Source organism: Psammomys obesus, unplaced genomic scaffold (assembly GCF_907164565.1).
Source record: "Psammomys obesus unplaced genomic scaffold, mPsaObe1.curated_primary_1811, whole genome shotgun sequence".
In the NCBI taxonomy this organism is placed as follows: Eukaryota; Metazoa; Chordata; class Mammalia; order Rodentia; family Muridae; genus Psammomys; species Psammomys obesus.
In genome coordinates, this window is record NW_026585689.1 from 10,745,666 (window position 1) to 10,761,773 (window position 16,108).

The 16,108-nt window shown below is 38.0% G+C and overlaps 1 protein-coding gene across 3 annotated transcripts in view; it reads left to right on the forward strand.

Annotated features, from left to right (window-relative positions):
- The window catches only part of Abi3bp (ABI family member 3 binding protein), a 211,150-nt gene that overhangs the window by 144,753 nt on the left and 50,289 nt on the right, over positions 1-16,108 (forward strand). For all 3 annotated transcript variants that reach the window (XM_055594593.1, XM_055594575.1, XM_055594585.1), the window contains 2 exons: positions 12,391-12,465; positions 15,654-15,728. In XM_055594593.1, coding sequence (XP_055450568.1) covers positions 12,391-12,465; positions 15,654-15,728 — 150 coding nt within the window. The remainder of the gene's footprint in view (positions 1-12,390; positions 12,466-15,653; positions 15,729-16,108) is intronic.

Below are 16,108 nucleotides of genomic sequence, written 5' to 3' on the forward strand. Positions count from 1 at the left end.
TGTGTGTGTGTGTGTGTGTGTGTGTGTGTGTGTGTGTGTGTGTGTGTGAGACACTTCCTTTTAGCCATTAAAAATAACATGTCTTCAGGATAATTAGATTCAGCTGAAACAAAAAGCATTTATTAAATACCTTCCTCCTCCTCAGAATCCTACTAACACTGAATCTGGTGAAGTAGATATGGGAGACACATTTTGATTATCAAGTTTGCAAGAGAGAGTGGAAGCCTTTCTTTATAAATATGGTTGATGGTGGTATAGGAAGAATCATCACAAGTGCAGGATTAGTTTTCGGGGTATAAACAGAAAAGTGTTAGGTACATAACAAATATTTTACCCAGGGAATAGAGATTAAGAAGGAGTAGGGTCTTGAAATCACGTTAGAGCATGGCTGACTAGAAGAAAGGAGGGGAGAGAAAGGAGAAGGAGGAGCTATGAATATTGAGAGATGTCTCTGGAACATTGCTGTGGGGATTTCTCCATCCAAGATCATAGTAAAATCCTTTCTGTATCTCAGCAAGTCCTAGGACATGCAGAGTCAAGCTCTTAGGAGTGTGATAGGGCAGCAGAGGATTGGGCTGGCAGACATCAGCAACCTTGTCTTTCTCACGAGAGCACGCTGCTTCTTTGTCTGTAATGAAGGAACCCCACCAATTCATCATGCCAGTACCCCAGTCTCTTACCTAAGTTCTAAACAGTCACCTTTGTGTTATTAATTAGATGAAGAATGAAGGATGACAAAGCAGCTACTTAGCTGCGATGGTTTTTTTGAGAAGTAAACTGCTTGCTTCACCCCGCCCCCAGTTTACTAGTTTTAAAAAGTGGCATGTTGTTATAGAAACCATAACAACATAATGAAAGAAAGATTTTACTCTTTAGTTACATAAAACAATCATTTGGTTTACTTTGATACCTTTGCTCAGTTCCTACAACAGAACTTGAACCTGTGACCCTCAGAACTGAGACTTGGGTGACAACGAAAGGTAATTACGCATTGTGGCCCTGGCTACATCCTCTCTGTTGCCAAACTCATTGCCAAACTCATGCCATCAATGTCATAGTCACATGTTCTGCTTTCTGTGGTAACACCATCATTCTCTTTGCCATTCTCTGAAAGTCTTCATCCTAAACATATTGAAGACTGTGCCTCTTCAAAGAACTCACCTCTTGTGAGACCCACCATAAATCTAACTAATGTCATCTGTCAGCTTTGTGACCATGTGAAATCATTTGTCATCATGTGTGCTTTCATTCATTCGCTTTTACCATGTGACATTTATTCTTTAAGTGACATGTCGGTAATTGTACGTGTGGTCTTTAACCACGTTCAAAGAAGTGCTGGTCAGTAATCACTACTATGATCATGTTTTATCAGGGATTCTCAGCATTTCTGTGTGAGAGTGCCTCTCGTTATATGGTCCAGCCTCAAATAGTCTTAAGTATCTCAGTTGAGTTGACTTGAACTAGTGCTTTTCCTGTTTCAACATCCCAAGTGCTGGGATTAAAAGTGCCTGCCACTATTCCTGGCTTCTTAACTCTGATTCTATAAACATTCTAGTTTTTCACTTCACTTCTTGACCTATCCATTACATGCAACTCCTCTTCCAATAGGCCTTTGTAAAGGGAAATGGGGAAATTATAATAATGGGTAAACGTTTTGAGTTAAAAGTTGAAAAATTGAGTTTCCTAAGATATGAGAAAATCTGATTTTTATTAAATTTAGCTCCATTTATCCCATAGCTTTTGAACTACAGACTTTGTAATAATGAAGATTTTCTTTCTCCTAAACCAGCAAAACGAACCCGTCGGCCACGCCCCAAACCTAAAACCACGACAACTCCCAAGGCTCCGCTAACTAAACCTGGTAAATTGAGTTTCTGGTTCCGGGGTACTTGAAGCAGCTCTGGAAAGCCATGAGGGATGCCAGTGATAGAAGTATTAGTTCATGTGGCTGAAGTGCTGCATGACCCTCTCCTGACACCATGGCCACATGTTGGAGGATCCCCCACATATTAGGGTCCCCCGTGTGGCAACTGATTTCCTTGTGATCTCTGTACAACTCTCATCTCTATTCCCACATATCTTATTTGGTGCTGCTGATTTAATTACATTCTGCTCTTAAAGACAAAATGTCAATGTCTGAGGTAGTGCTGTGAAGGAAAGCTCAACTTCAAGGAATAATTCAGAAGTTTGGATCTGACTAAAAAGCGTTGCTGATCTTCCTATCCCTCTAGATTACGCTACTTGTGTAAGGAGACCAGAGAACTAGGTGTTCCCCTGGTACCACACAGTATGAACCATCCCCTACCCTGGTTTGTTGAGCATCTCTGTCACAAATGAGATCTCAGCCCCATCCTACCCATGAGTTGTCAGAGTGCACATGGCTCACTTGCTTTATTCTTGGCTTTACCTCATGTAGAAAAACTGTTTTACCCCTGCACATTTAGATAAGTTATTTTCTTGAAGCTTCTATACAGAAGCCCATGAGCACAGAAGTTATATCTGTGCAGCTTTGGTAAATATCTAAAATGTCAATAGTAGTTAGAATGAGATATTCCAAACACCGAGAGGAATAGCACCTTGACTGTATTAAGATGTTTGGCACAAAGTGTAGCAGCAACCGGGTACTTCTTAAAGAAATGTTTACCAGGGTACAGTGTGAACAAGCGTCAAGTGCCAAGCGTTAAATTGCAGACAGTTCCTTAAACTTGCTCCCCGCTTATTCCAGTGAGAGTGTATTGTTGCCTTACTGACTTTCACATATGTTCATTTCGTTGCCTTTAATTAGTTGCTGCTACAGATCTTGAACCCAGTGCTCTTAGAACTGAAGTTCCTGCGACCGCGGGTAATAAGATTGTGTGTCCTCCTAATGCCGGTGCTTTTCCTATCGTACCATCACATCACCAGTTCTTCTGCATCCCAGGACCATTCCACCATCGTCCTCTGTTGTCACTCCATTTCAGTCTTAATCTTGAATCCTCAGTCCTATGCCCAGCTATTCATTGCATTCATGAGCACCATGCATGAATCTAACTTTAGGACGTCAAACTGCCATGTAACTCACTGCTCAACACTGTGACATTTAATCATGTGTGTGTTTAAACAGTGCTAAGACTGTGTTTTCGTGTGAATCTCCATCTGTCACATTTATGCTGTGTCTTGTGAAAATGTGCTGCTTTATTCAGGATGCTTTTCGGTGAAGTAGAACCTTTGTGAGATATTGGAGCAATAGTTTTAAGGAATGATGATCTTAGTAAGTTACCAGACTTGAAGATGCATGCCTTTGGGAAATGTTCAAATACTGTTTCCATGATAGAGACTCCTTCTCTAGCAGGTTTAACAGTCTTTTTAAATCAAGGACCACTTTGAGATTTTGATGAGCATATTTCATAGTTTGTCTTCATATTTTGCAACAAAAACCTTTAGGTATATAATTATTTAAACAGTAGACAAATACAAACCTGTATGTAGCTATCTCAGTTTCTATAGAAGTCAAGGAGACTAATTAAGCTTTCTTTAATGTATTCAGAAAGTCATCTGTTGTGAAAACATAAAAATGTGACCAGCAGAGTTCCACAGTAGTGCGGTGGCAGGCAGCGAAATGTCTAGAAGAACATCTTGTGAACTTTGACATACCATTGGCTGTCTACATGCCATCTTGCAAGTCTATGTCATGAAATAGCATCTAGCCATGGTTTAGCCAAATGCGGAAAAAGGAAGTGTCTTTTTCCTGTTCATTTGAGGCTAAAGATATTCTCAAAATTAGCCTAAAAGTGAATTTTTAATTTGTCTTTGGTTTATTTTACTCCTTTCTGTCCAGTTCTTGCTACAGCCTTTGAACTCATCACTCTTAGCACCAACGCTCCTGAGACAACAACATTAGGTAAAAACACTGTGTTCTGGAATGCCTTTTTCATGCTTGTTTTCACATGCATTCCATCATCATCCTAATTTCATTGTCATCTGCTTTATTAGATTGTCTTGCCATCTGCTGCTTGTCATCTTGAAAATATTAAAGTTACCCCTTTTTAAAGCTACCCATGGACCTAAAATATTACTGTACTTGTTATCTTATTTAAACTTGTCATGTGTTTTTGTCTAAAGAGTGCTTCCATCTAAGACCGTACTGACAACTTGGCTAGTAATGTCTATATCTTCTCTAGACAGAGTAAATTATAACAACATCATGGTTCAATGGCTTCTTGGAAATGCTGAAAATTTTCAGTGTCAACCTAAGATCCTGCTGCATAGATTTAGCTTTAGTTCTGTTTGAGGTTGGAGGTTTATGGCTCTCTTCACTCATTGACTTAATTTTATATGTTAGGGGTTTTTTTTTTTCTCAAGAATATTTGATGATAAAAACAAACTAACAAAATAGGAGAAACTATTTTAATTCAAAAGCATACATGCCCCTAATTTCAAGAAAAGAAGATAGCTTCACCCCAGTAGGTTTTTTTTTTCCCAAACCAACAGCATGAAATTAATATACAGTTTCTTCCTTTAGCTCTTAAAACACAACGGACACGCCGTCCACGTCCCAGACCCAAAACCACAGCAAGTACTGATGTGTCTAAGTCGAAGTCGGGTAAATGTGGAATGCCTGGTGTGAGGGCTGCTAGCAGTCTGCCCCAGATGGGTCCCAAAGTAATAACTGCAATGGGAAGCTGAGGTTCTCCTGCACTTTAAGTAAACTAAGGCCTTGACTACAGTTAAGAGCTACCCCTTCTATAGAACTTGTCATAGAGCATGGCTTGGGGAAATTTGTCCCTAATTCCCCAAGTAATGTCGTTTGGATGAAGTTCTTCTCTAAAGATGAGTTGATGGCAAGGTTAGCATTAGTCATTCATGGCTATGAATTGCTATTTTAGCCCTGAAACATAAGATTGGTTGCAGCCTTGGTTACATAGGCAGATAATTGGTTTTCAACTTCCAAGGAGGACAACACACTACCTCCATACATACTTTCCTCCATGCCATCTAAGGGAATTTCCAAAGTCATCTTCCATAATGGTTATAACCAGAAAACCAGGTACCTAGGAATCTCTTACGTAGCCAGAATTAAGATATATGTAGCCAAGCTCAAAGCAATTGTGCTGATTATCCACAACTCTTTTTTTTAAACTTTTATTAATTACACTTTATTCACTTTGTATCCCCCCATAAGCCCCTTCCTCTTCCCCTCCCAATTCCACCCTCCCTCCCCCTTCTTCATGCTACTCTGATCATCTTTTCAGAAAGCAACCACTTGCTTCCTGTTAGTTCTAGAATTTAAAAACATGTTTGTCATTTGAAACTCATGTTTTGAAAGAAAACCGAAGGCGTTTTGTGGGTGTTGAGCTTTCTCAGGCTTATCTGTTGCTTTTAATTTTTGTTCAGGGCTTTGAATTGATATTCATAATACTGAGTTTCCAGAAACAACACTGGGTGATGATGTTTCTGACATTCAGTGAATGCTTTTTTTCTTGCCCACCTACTGTCATGCCAGCATTGTTCATGCTTCAGGATTATGGTTAGGATGCCATTTCATACTTTATAGTTAGTCATGGAAACTCAAGGGTCACCTATGTGTTATTTATCAATCACCCTTGAAGCCACTGAAGATATCAGTGTGTCATGAAATTCTCCTTTAAAATCCAGAGGTCCATATTGTTGTTCTTCTATTTGATGGTTACAGCTATGGAGCTACAATAATTAAGAGCAACTTATTTTCCATAAAATCAGTGTGCTATGCTCATTACTTCATTTTAAATCATGAAGTATCTCTATTATCAATAAAATAAGTTCTCTACCAGAAGCTCCAGGCTCCTCAATTGCTGATGAGCTTCTCTAGGGCTCATAGATGGCTCTGCTCTTTAAGATGTAGGACCTTGCTGGGTATCCATGAGTGTTAAATTTATTGCTTTAATTAACAGATGAACGTTGTGGCTCCGGTTTCTTTTCCTTTTTTTTTTTTTTAATTGAAATCTCTATGTTTTTAAAACTTATTTTAAATTTTAAAAATCACTTTACATTCTGATCATAGCCCCTGCCTCATCTCATCCTGGTCCCACCTTTCCTCCCTCTTTCCTCCTATTCCCCTCCCCTAGTCCTTAGAAAGGGGAGCCCTCCTCCTCTACCAACTGACCCAAGCTTATCAAGTCTCATCAGCATTTCCTGCATCTGCTTCCTCTGTGGCCCCAGGAGCAGGCAACAGAGTTCATGTCAGAGACAGCCCCTGCTCCCCTTACTAGGAAACCCACATGGATACTGATCTGCCTGTTGGCTACATCTGAGAAGATGCCCTAAGTCCTCTCCATGCATGGTCTTTGATAGATGCATCAGTCTCAGATTTGTTGGCTCTGTTGGTCTTCTTCTGGAGCTCCTGTTCCCTCTAGGTCCTTCTATCCCCCAACTCCTCCATAGTACTCCCTGCACTCTGCCTAAAGTTTGATTTTTCAAGACAGGGTTTCTCTGTGTAGCCTTTGTTGTCCTGGACTTGCTTAGTAGGCCAGGCTGACCTCAAACTCAGATATCTGCCAGCCTCTGCATCCCGCAGGCATGGCTCGTGTTCCTAGGTGAACACTTAGTGATACACAGTAACAAATAAATAGTTTTTTCCAAGGAGGATGCTTCAAACCAGGAGTCAGAAATCCTAGTTTGTGAAGGGTTAGATAGAAAAAGTTTCAGAATTTGCAGGCTATTCAGTCTTTATCAGAACTGCTTACACATACATTGTAGGTAAGCGCACAGCAAGGTTAGTATGCAAACAGGCCCTGAATCACTTTGGTCCATGCCCCAATAAGACTTTGAGTTTCATACCATTTTCACATTTCACATGGCATAAATATTGGTCTTTTTTTCCATCACCTAAAACCTTTTAAAAAATATTCACAAGCTAACTTAAGTCTTCTTGTTCCAGCCCCCACTGAACTGCAAACTCTTGTTTTGAAACCAGTGACTTCACCAAGCCTAGAAATTACAGAAGGGCAATCTGGTAAATTGCTTGATTTATCTGCCTGGCTGTACTAAGAGCTTCCAAAATATACCATAATCCCTCAGTGTTATGTGTTCGAATATAAAGGTCCCTCTTTCCATGGGTGTGTGTTAATGTTAAATTAGCAATGCTTTATCTCCTATTATTCCATTTTATACAAAATATCAACATTGGCTTCAGTGAGTTTGCTCTATATCTTTTGGAGCATGATCATATAACTGATTAAGCAGTCAGGGAAATCTCTGGGGTCCGATTATACTTCTTAATTTCATCCACAGTTATAAACATGTTGTTCCATTAAATAGTAAGCTAAATGTGTGCTCAGCCACCTGGAAGAAGGATAGTTCCTTAGTAACAGTTGAAATGAGAAAATTCTTTTAATAAAGATTCTTTTAAGTTCCTTAAATATAGAGAAACTTTTAAAGTATACTCTCTTTCAAATTATAAAGAAAATTTAAATTTTGTTTAGCAATCAATATTAGGAATACTGCTGCTGTTATATAAAGCTTATTGTTGAAATTTTGAATTCCATTTGTTAGCATAGGATTATAATTTCTTCTTAGTATCTTTTAATTAGATGAGTTGATGGTTTGGTACTTCTGTTGAAGATTTAAGGTGTGTTTATTGATGGTAGCCAAAACAGTTATCATGTTGTGGATTCACCTCATTATGAGGGGTTCCTTTTGTGCTCTTATTAATGTAATGGCTTTTATCAGAACCAGGCGACTGGATCATGTGCCACGGATCCAACCCGTTCCAGGATAGTTTGTTTGATTTGCCTAATATTTACCACAGCATATCCTTGACCAGTTATTCCATTGTTTCCTTTGCTAGTTTCTGATGACCTGGAATTGGTTACACTTAGTACTGAGTCACCATGGAAGACAATAGGTAAAAATGTCCCCAATGGGAAGTCAAGAATATGTGCTTTTCCATCTCAATGCAAAATGCATATGCATCCTTGGATGTTGTCATGCTTTGTGACATTTCATAGCCACCTGCTTCTTGTGTCTTCTCTGTGCCTATCCAGTGGATCTTGAGAGCTATCATGCATTTAGAAACTCTTGCCAGCTATATTACAGTGTTATACAAGTTAAATAGTTCCCCTAGTTTTCACTCAGTTAATGAAATTTGCAGTTTTAAAATTGATTTTTCTTTGTATATATACACATGAATCTGTAGATACGTGTACATGTAACTTATCATTTTCATATCATCATAGGCTTTGTCTTTATGTTTCCAAACATCTGTAACTTTTTTATTACTAAAATGTTTATGCAAAAACATGTAAGGAAGTAAAATTACCTACTGTAATCTAGGTAATAATTGCAGTAATGGGCTCAGATAGTCATTTGTTTGTTTGTTTATGTGTGTGTGTATCTGTCTATTTTTGTTTCCCATACAAAAAGCTCCCTTACTTGGCTTCATTTTTACTTTACTAAATTGCAACAATTTTCATAATATCTAAGCTGTATTTCCAATAAAATTCAGGGTTCCATGAAAAACTGCTTTACGCTGCCCACCACTAACCAGCCATTTCGTGTTTCTTCCCCAGCACCAGCTGAAACAGACTATGTAGATACTACCACCAAAGACCCTTTCAGGCCAGAGGAGCCAAGGACAGAAGGTGGTAAAGGTTTTCATGTTATGATTCACTTATTCTGCTTTTTGAGCTATATCACTTGATTGAAAAGATTTGAAGAGCTATACTTCCGACCTACGTGCCGATCTGTCCACATCCCTTGCTGAGGATCAGCCTGTAGAGTTACATTTATTCTGCGTGTGCTTTAGAAATTAGCTATATGAATCAGCAGCTCTAGTGCTCTGAGATTCTTAAAATTAACACAATAGTTGACACTCTCTGAAAAAAAATGTCCTATTTATCTGATAGTATCTGAAGAGTGAGGCATAATAACATTTTAAAGCCAGTTGTTGACAAAGTATGAATATTAGAGGTTTAATACTATAAGACTTCTTCCCTTTGTCCCATCTAAAATCCATTGTCCTTTCTGTTAAATTACTGCATAAATTCTTGAGAATGAGGTTGCAAATACTGGAGAAACACTTGTGGAGATGAGCATCTTACAGTTTTTAAATCCATTCTCCTTTTTTTGATACAGTTGTGGAGTCTCTTACACATGTGTCTGAGCTTCCTGAGACCATGCTAGGTAATGACATCTCAGCAGAACAAACTCTGTGTTCTCTGTCTTCATTGCATCATCCTGAGAGTCTCAGGACCACCCTTATTGTAAATCCATGTGGCGTTTTCTTTCGCTGTTGTTGAATTTTCTTCCTTAGGTGCTTCTATTCATAATCATTGTCCAAAAGTGGCTTTTTGGTTAATATCTTGATCTCTTATTATTCTGTGTTAGGCAAACTGTGCAATATAAAATATAGCATTTTTCCTAATATTGTGGTCACTGCCTGCTAGGTACTGTTTCACTGAAGATCATGATCCATTCATACTTCCTGACCTAGTGATGTACTTTCCATTAACAGTCTTTTCATCATGTTGGCGTAACATGTTTGGCTCTCTGTTATTTGTCATCCAAGTGAAAGTCTATACTTCTTAACTGGCATGTGCTATATTTTTAAATTTACCTTTTTCCTTCATAGTTCTTATTGAATATGTCATTTAAGCATTGTGGGGGACGTGAAGATATTAGAAGTAATGATATTGCTTGTCTCAGAAGTATTTTGCAATCTGACATCTATACTTTGTAAATGGAATGAGTTGTGAAGAAGTATAGGAATGCTGATTTCCTGCAGTTTAGCCATTTTCTTATTTTTGACATCTGTTCATAACCATCCTAACTGTTGTCTGTAATCTGAGTGTGCCTAGCACGATAGTAACCCCACATAATTTCCTTCGGTTGCCATAGAAACATCAACTCTGCCTTCCCAAACTATAATCCTACCCAGACCAGATGCGCCTCAGACTGAACCTGGTAAATACACTTTCTTGTTTGCGTTTTGCATATGAGGTGAGTGTTTGCAAAATGACACCGTGACCCGTGCATGAGAAGCCCCGACTCTTGCCCTTCTCAGGCGTTGATGGGTGAGCCTGCTTTTCTGACATAGCGCTTCTCTGTCTGTCTGCTGTCACCAATCTGTCTCTCAAATGGTAATGTGAATACTCTTAACATAATGTTGAAAAATACCCTCAACCTCGCTTTAAATATTTTAGCTCAGGAAACAGGAATGTTTATGAGGAAAAGTATACACATTCTATTCTATTTTAAAGTATATGTGTAAATTTATTTGGATTCCTATGCTGTGTTGACTAGCTTTATAACTGTGAAGTCTTTTGAGGTCGCTTCCTTGTGTTTGAAATTATACAATACTGACAGAAAGAGATTTTGCTGTATAATGCGCATAATACAATCGGTCCCCTTGTCTTCATTCAGGGGCCTCACTACTGTCTGCTCCTTCTTTCAATAGGCTGGAGTCTCACTCTACACTCCTGGTATTTGAGAAACTGCAATTAAACTACTAGCCATAAAGTTTTCCCTGAGAGTGGAGTTTGATCCTGATGAAAACAAGTCACCTTCATGGACAGTAGAATTTCTGCAGTACCCACAGTTTTCTTTGGAATAGGATTTAGCCATAAATAGGCCCAAGTGTCTGGTGTCTGTTTTGGTTGTCACTAAACCATTTTAACGCAGGTGTGGTGTTCATGCCTGTAACCCTAGCATTCTGTGAGGCTGAAAGAGGAAGACTGCTATGAGTTCTGCCAGCCTTGGCGACATAGTTAGATACTCATCCCCCATTCCCCAAAACACTGTTTTATATGGTTCTGTTTCCAGGAGACATAGAATATTAATTTTGATGACTATATTCTAAAACACTTATTAAATAATGTTGCCTAATAAATGATAATGTTTAACTTTTTAGCCAAAGTCTACATTGACTACATGAAACAAATCTATCTCATGTCAGTTACAACTACCATTGCCAAAAAAAATCTTTCAAAAGCCTATTAACATATTATTGAGTGTCTAATTGTATATATTACCTGCAATTTTGTTGTTGTTTTTGTTTTATGAGAACAAGGGCTTGCTGGGTAGGCCATGCTGGTCCAGAACGCGTGATCCTGTTGCCTCATCCTTCCTAGCACTGAGATCACCAGGTGGATTTCCTATGTCTGGCCAACTGTCACAGATTGCATTTCCTGGAATTGCTTCTTAACATGCCTTCGTCTTCACATGGTGTTCTGTGCCCTGGGAGAGCAAATAGCACATTAATTAGGATCTCAGCAATAAAGGGGGGGGTGGCCCATGACTTCACTAAGAAGTTCAAATCATTAATTTAAGGATAAGAACACTTGTTAAACATCATATCAGTTTTGGTGGTAAATGTACCTGTTGACCTTGACTAACAAATGGTGGTCTAAACCACCAGGTTATTAAGCCAAAGTAACCTCTTTGTGTATCTTAGTATTTGTCTCTTTACAGGCCAGAGAACTGCACTGAAACCATCATTTACTTTATATATTGTAAATTACCTTGCATATTATTATCAGGAAGAAGCCAGCCTGAAGCCCACCATGCAAACTCACGTACACTCCCAGTATCTAACAACTCATTTTTAGTGACTGTTTCTTAAAAGTTCTTAAACTAAATAGTATTAACTCCATTTTGTTCCTTCCTATCCAACTTCCAATGCCAAATAATTCTTATTTTCAGCATGCTTTTTCTCAAGAGCTGCATGGCACTGGGGATACCATTCTCTGTGTTCTGATCTTTATCATTTTAGTTCTACTGAAGGCAGCGTTCTCAGAGGCTGTGGCCCCGGACCTGACAATTCCTTTCCTTCGTTGGGATACATTTTTAACTTTTTCACTGAAAAAAAAACAATTGTTCTTTATACCAATTGCTCTAGAGCCTTCAATAGAGTTTCTCCAGTGAAGGAACAATGCTCTGTAGAGAAGTCTCCTTGACACTCAATTTTTCTTCCCCAATATAGCCAATATATAAATTGTGCTTTGCTTAGTAATGCTAATTATTTCCATTAGACTTGCTACTTAAATCATTCTACATGAATTTTTATCATAATAACTTCTTTACTGTGAAAAGATGTGTTTGTATTTAAAGAATACATCTGCATATTCCTGACGACATGTGGCTTGGTAACTGTGTGCTTTGTTTTTTTAACCTATTTAAAAAGTGCTTGAAGTAGATATTTCAAAATTGCCAACAGTTTTCTTTAGCAAGCTGAATATTTGAGGGGTGTTTAATCTACCTCTTTTATCCTATAACTGTAATCTCCCTCTTCTTGGCAGCTCTCTAGGGATTTTGACAGCAATTATTTGCTTTATTTATCTTCAGTCGCCCTGCAAATACTTTTGGGCTTCTGGAAAACGTTATAGTTCTTGGAAGGGTCAAGGGCTCCCAAGCTGTGAACCTGTGTCTTTCTTCTAGCTCCCAGGCAAACACCCGGCATACCTCCCAGGCTCAGAACAACACCACGCCCAAGAACCTCAGCAAAACTGCCAGGTAACTGCAAAGCTTATTCTTTAATGTCTAAAACTTGAAGTTGGTGATTTACTTTCTCAGTTCTAGCAGAATGAGTTTTTAGCCATCTACAAATAAGGCTCCCTTTCTTTGGTAACCTAAAGTATTTGCATTTATTTCTGGGCTTCATCAGAAAGCACATCACTGGCAGAGCTGAATCTACAAAGCTTCCCTAATGTCTTATTGTTTCAGATGGGAATGGCCAATAATAGGTTTTCTTGGAAGAACCGCTTACTCCCCTTTCCCTACAGTTTTAGGCTACCTTCCAGGCCTTTCTCCTATCCCATAATGTGCTCCTACCACCCTCCCAATCACACAACTTAAATGAACACTAATCTGAGTACTGCTTCCAGAAATTACCCTAGGTCCACCTGCACACGAAACCAGGAAAGGAATGCTACTCACACTAATGGTACAGAAGTGGGAACAAAATAATTACTATATTATTACACCATATTAGTACACCAAATATAGTAAACCTATTAGTCTTGGTTCAGGTGGTAATTCTTGAATCCTACCAGGAATAATTTAAATAATTTCAGATTTTCTGTTGTTATTTTAGGTATGACCACTAAAATTTGATTCTGTTTATTATTTTTCTAGAAAAAAATGACATGAAAGAATATTCTGTTTTATTTCTCACTAATAATTAAAAATCTGTCATACTTTGTATATAATCAAATCTGTTCATATTAATTACCAAATTTTATTGTGACAATAATATTTTGAGGTGCAAATATATAAAGGTACAAATGCAAAATTCAGCAAAGAATTAGAAATTTTAAATCACAACAAATTATTAGAATATTGAGATATGTGGAATCCTGGTAAAATACTTAAAGAGTAATTAAGAAATAATAATTAGTGAATAAATACAGGGCTAAAATGTGTCAAAATATTTTGAATAACTAATAAATCAGATATGTTACATTTGTTGGTTAAAATTAATAAGCTAGATATAAAAATTGAATAGTTGCTAACGTTACATGACAAAGAGCTGACATGATTTTATTCAACATATAAGAAGGACAAGAATAACAGGGAAAAATGGAAATTTTAAAACAAGAAAATGATAAAAGACAAAGCAAGAAATGCTAGGAGTCCAGATTCCCAGACTATAAATTCCTTCATATAAAGTTAAGTGAAGGAATATAAACTACTATGAAAAATTTGATGATGATTTTATCTTTTTGAAGAAAACTTTGAACTTAATAAATTACAGTGCAGTAAATTAGGTTCTTCATATAATTTTCTATTATTGAGCCACAAATTTTAGATTTGTTTTATTTTAAATTAGCTTTTCAGTCGACACAAGATTATAAGCTCAGAATGAAGAGAACTAACCCAGTTCACTTCATGCTAACTCTGGAAGATTGGAGGGCTGGCAAACGAGATTCTTAGCTTTGTTCCAACTGAGGCAGCTCTGGTCCATGTCCATTGTCTTCTTCAGTGAACAGCATCTGCAACCCAAATGCTTCTGACATCATCAGTGGTATTTAATAAGGGAAAACTAACAACGAATATCAAAATGTGTAGTAATGATTTTGTTTTGTTTCTGAGACAGAGTTCCTCTGCGTAGCCCTGGCTGTCCTGGACATGCTTTGTAGACTAGGCTGGCCTCAAACTCACAGATATATGCCTGCCTCTGCCTCTTAAGTGCTGGCTTTATAGGTGAACACCACCATGCCCGCCTCTAATGATGTTTTTTAAGTGATGCAAGTTAGATCTCTTCCTTTCAAAATGAGGATATGATCCCTATAAAAACAGATCCAAACAATACATTAGATTTTTGTAGCCTTTCAAGGGTGTGTGCATGTGCACGTAAGTATCATAAACTATTGTTCTATTAGGTGTTTATTTAATTTGTGTGGGATGGTATCCGCATACGTGCGTGTTCATGTGTGTATGTGTGTGCCGCTACACAAGTGTGAAAGTTAGAGGAAAATGTTAGGAACTTGTTTATTTCAAACATGTTAGTGGTGTCAGGACTCTTTTACGTACCGAGCCACCTTGCTAACCTCATTAAATGTTAGAACAATAAACCTTCAGATCCTCGCTTCTCCTCCATCGCCTTTGGATATCATACACTTGAAGAGGCCATCTGCATGAGTTTACATTCTGTATGCTCAGCCGACCATACGTCAGCTAACACTCTATGCGAATCTCGATGCACAGCACAATGTTTATCCACCACTGTTTTTCAGTATAAAATTTTCTAACAGGTTAAGCTATCTTTCTAGCTCTTTTAGAGTATCTCTATGAATTACATTATAAAATTCAAATTTGTATTTGGTTCTTCAGGATAAAATAGGACTTAAAGTTTGAAACAAATAATCAACAATATTTTATAAGCTGATAAGGCAAATGAAGTTCTGTGTTTGTAGGTAATAATGATTCTAAATTATTTTTATACTTAGAGATCTCACAATCGTCAGAAGTTTGGGTATTACTGGTCTTGTAGAAGTAAATATAGTTTTAAAAATAGAAGTAAATACTGGACTTGGAAAGGGGCAGGGAGGAGATGAGAATGGAAGGGTGGGATTGAGAGGGAGAGAGAGGAAGCAGGATACAGCAGGGATACAAAGTTAACAAACTGTAACTAATACAAAAAAATAAAAGTTAAAAAAAGAACAGAAGTAAATAATAGTTTTGGTTCTCCCACTTGCCCTTTAGGACAGGTTGTTTTTTTTCTGACTAATAATAAGGAGCAAAGTAACATCTTTCCCAAAGAACGGGGGTGTTGAGAGCCTGGGATCTGAGCACAGTGATCCTCTCTGGCCCTTGGTGTCTGCTGCAACTCTCGGCTCTAGTACTTAACCTGACCCCAATCATCAACCCAAGTCAAGCAAGCACATCCAGAAAGAAAATGAAGCCCTATACTAACTTATTCCTGTCTTCCCTGACATGAAGCTTAAAATCAAACAAAAACCTCTTTATCAAAATAATTTGTCAAATGTTGTGATTTCTCAGACTTCATTTTCCAAAACTGAGGAATTTTCGTTGGCTTTCTACCTGTTCTATTTCCAGAGCTTATATTCCCTTTCTGTCTCTGTGTTGCCGCTGCCTTGTTTTTATTACAGTTCAAGCTTATTCCCTGTAAGACCTGATGTGTTGGCATGACTAAGAAACAAGAAACCATAATGACTCATGATCTGAGTTCTCTCTTTCAGTTCCTAAGGAACCCCAGCATACTCCTTCAAAACCCCAAATGCCACCAAGCCCCGAAGTGGCAGACACCACACCTGGTAAATATCTAATTTTGTGTTTAAGATGAGTGGACCTTGCCATCCCCCACAGATGCACTGAAATATGAGAGCTGATGTGTGTGCGATTGATTCAATTATACCTCTATTGGGCAGTCTGTTGGCTTTTATTTCCGTAGGTGCCGCAAGAATGCTAGTTGCACCTGTAGGAAAGCTGTTATTACCATAAAGAGGTAGAGAATTATGCCAAGAACGGAATGTTTTTTCTAGAACCAAAGTTTGTTGTTGTTTTTCTTGTTGGCGGGTCTTGTTGGGGGTTGTTGGATTTGAATAACTTTATAGGTGGAGGAGAGGGAACTCATGGAAAGAGAAATATGAGCTAATGATAGAACCATAGCATAAACTGGCTGAATGTCTGTCAG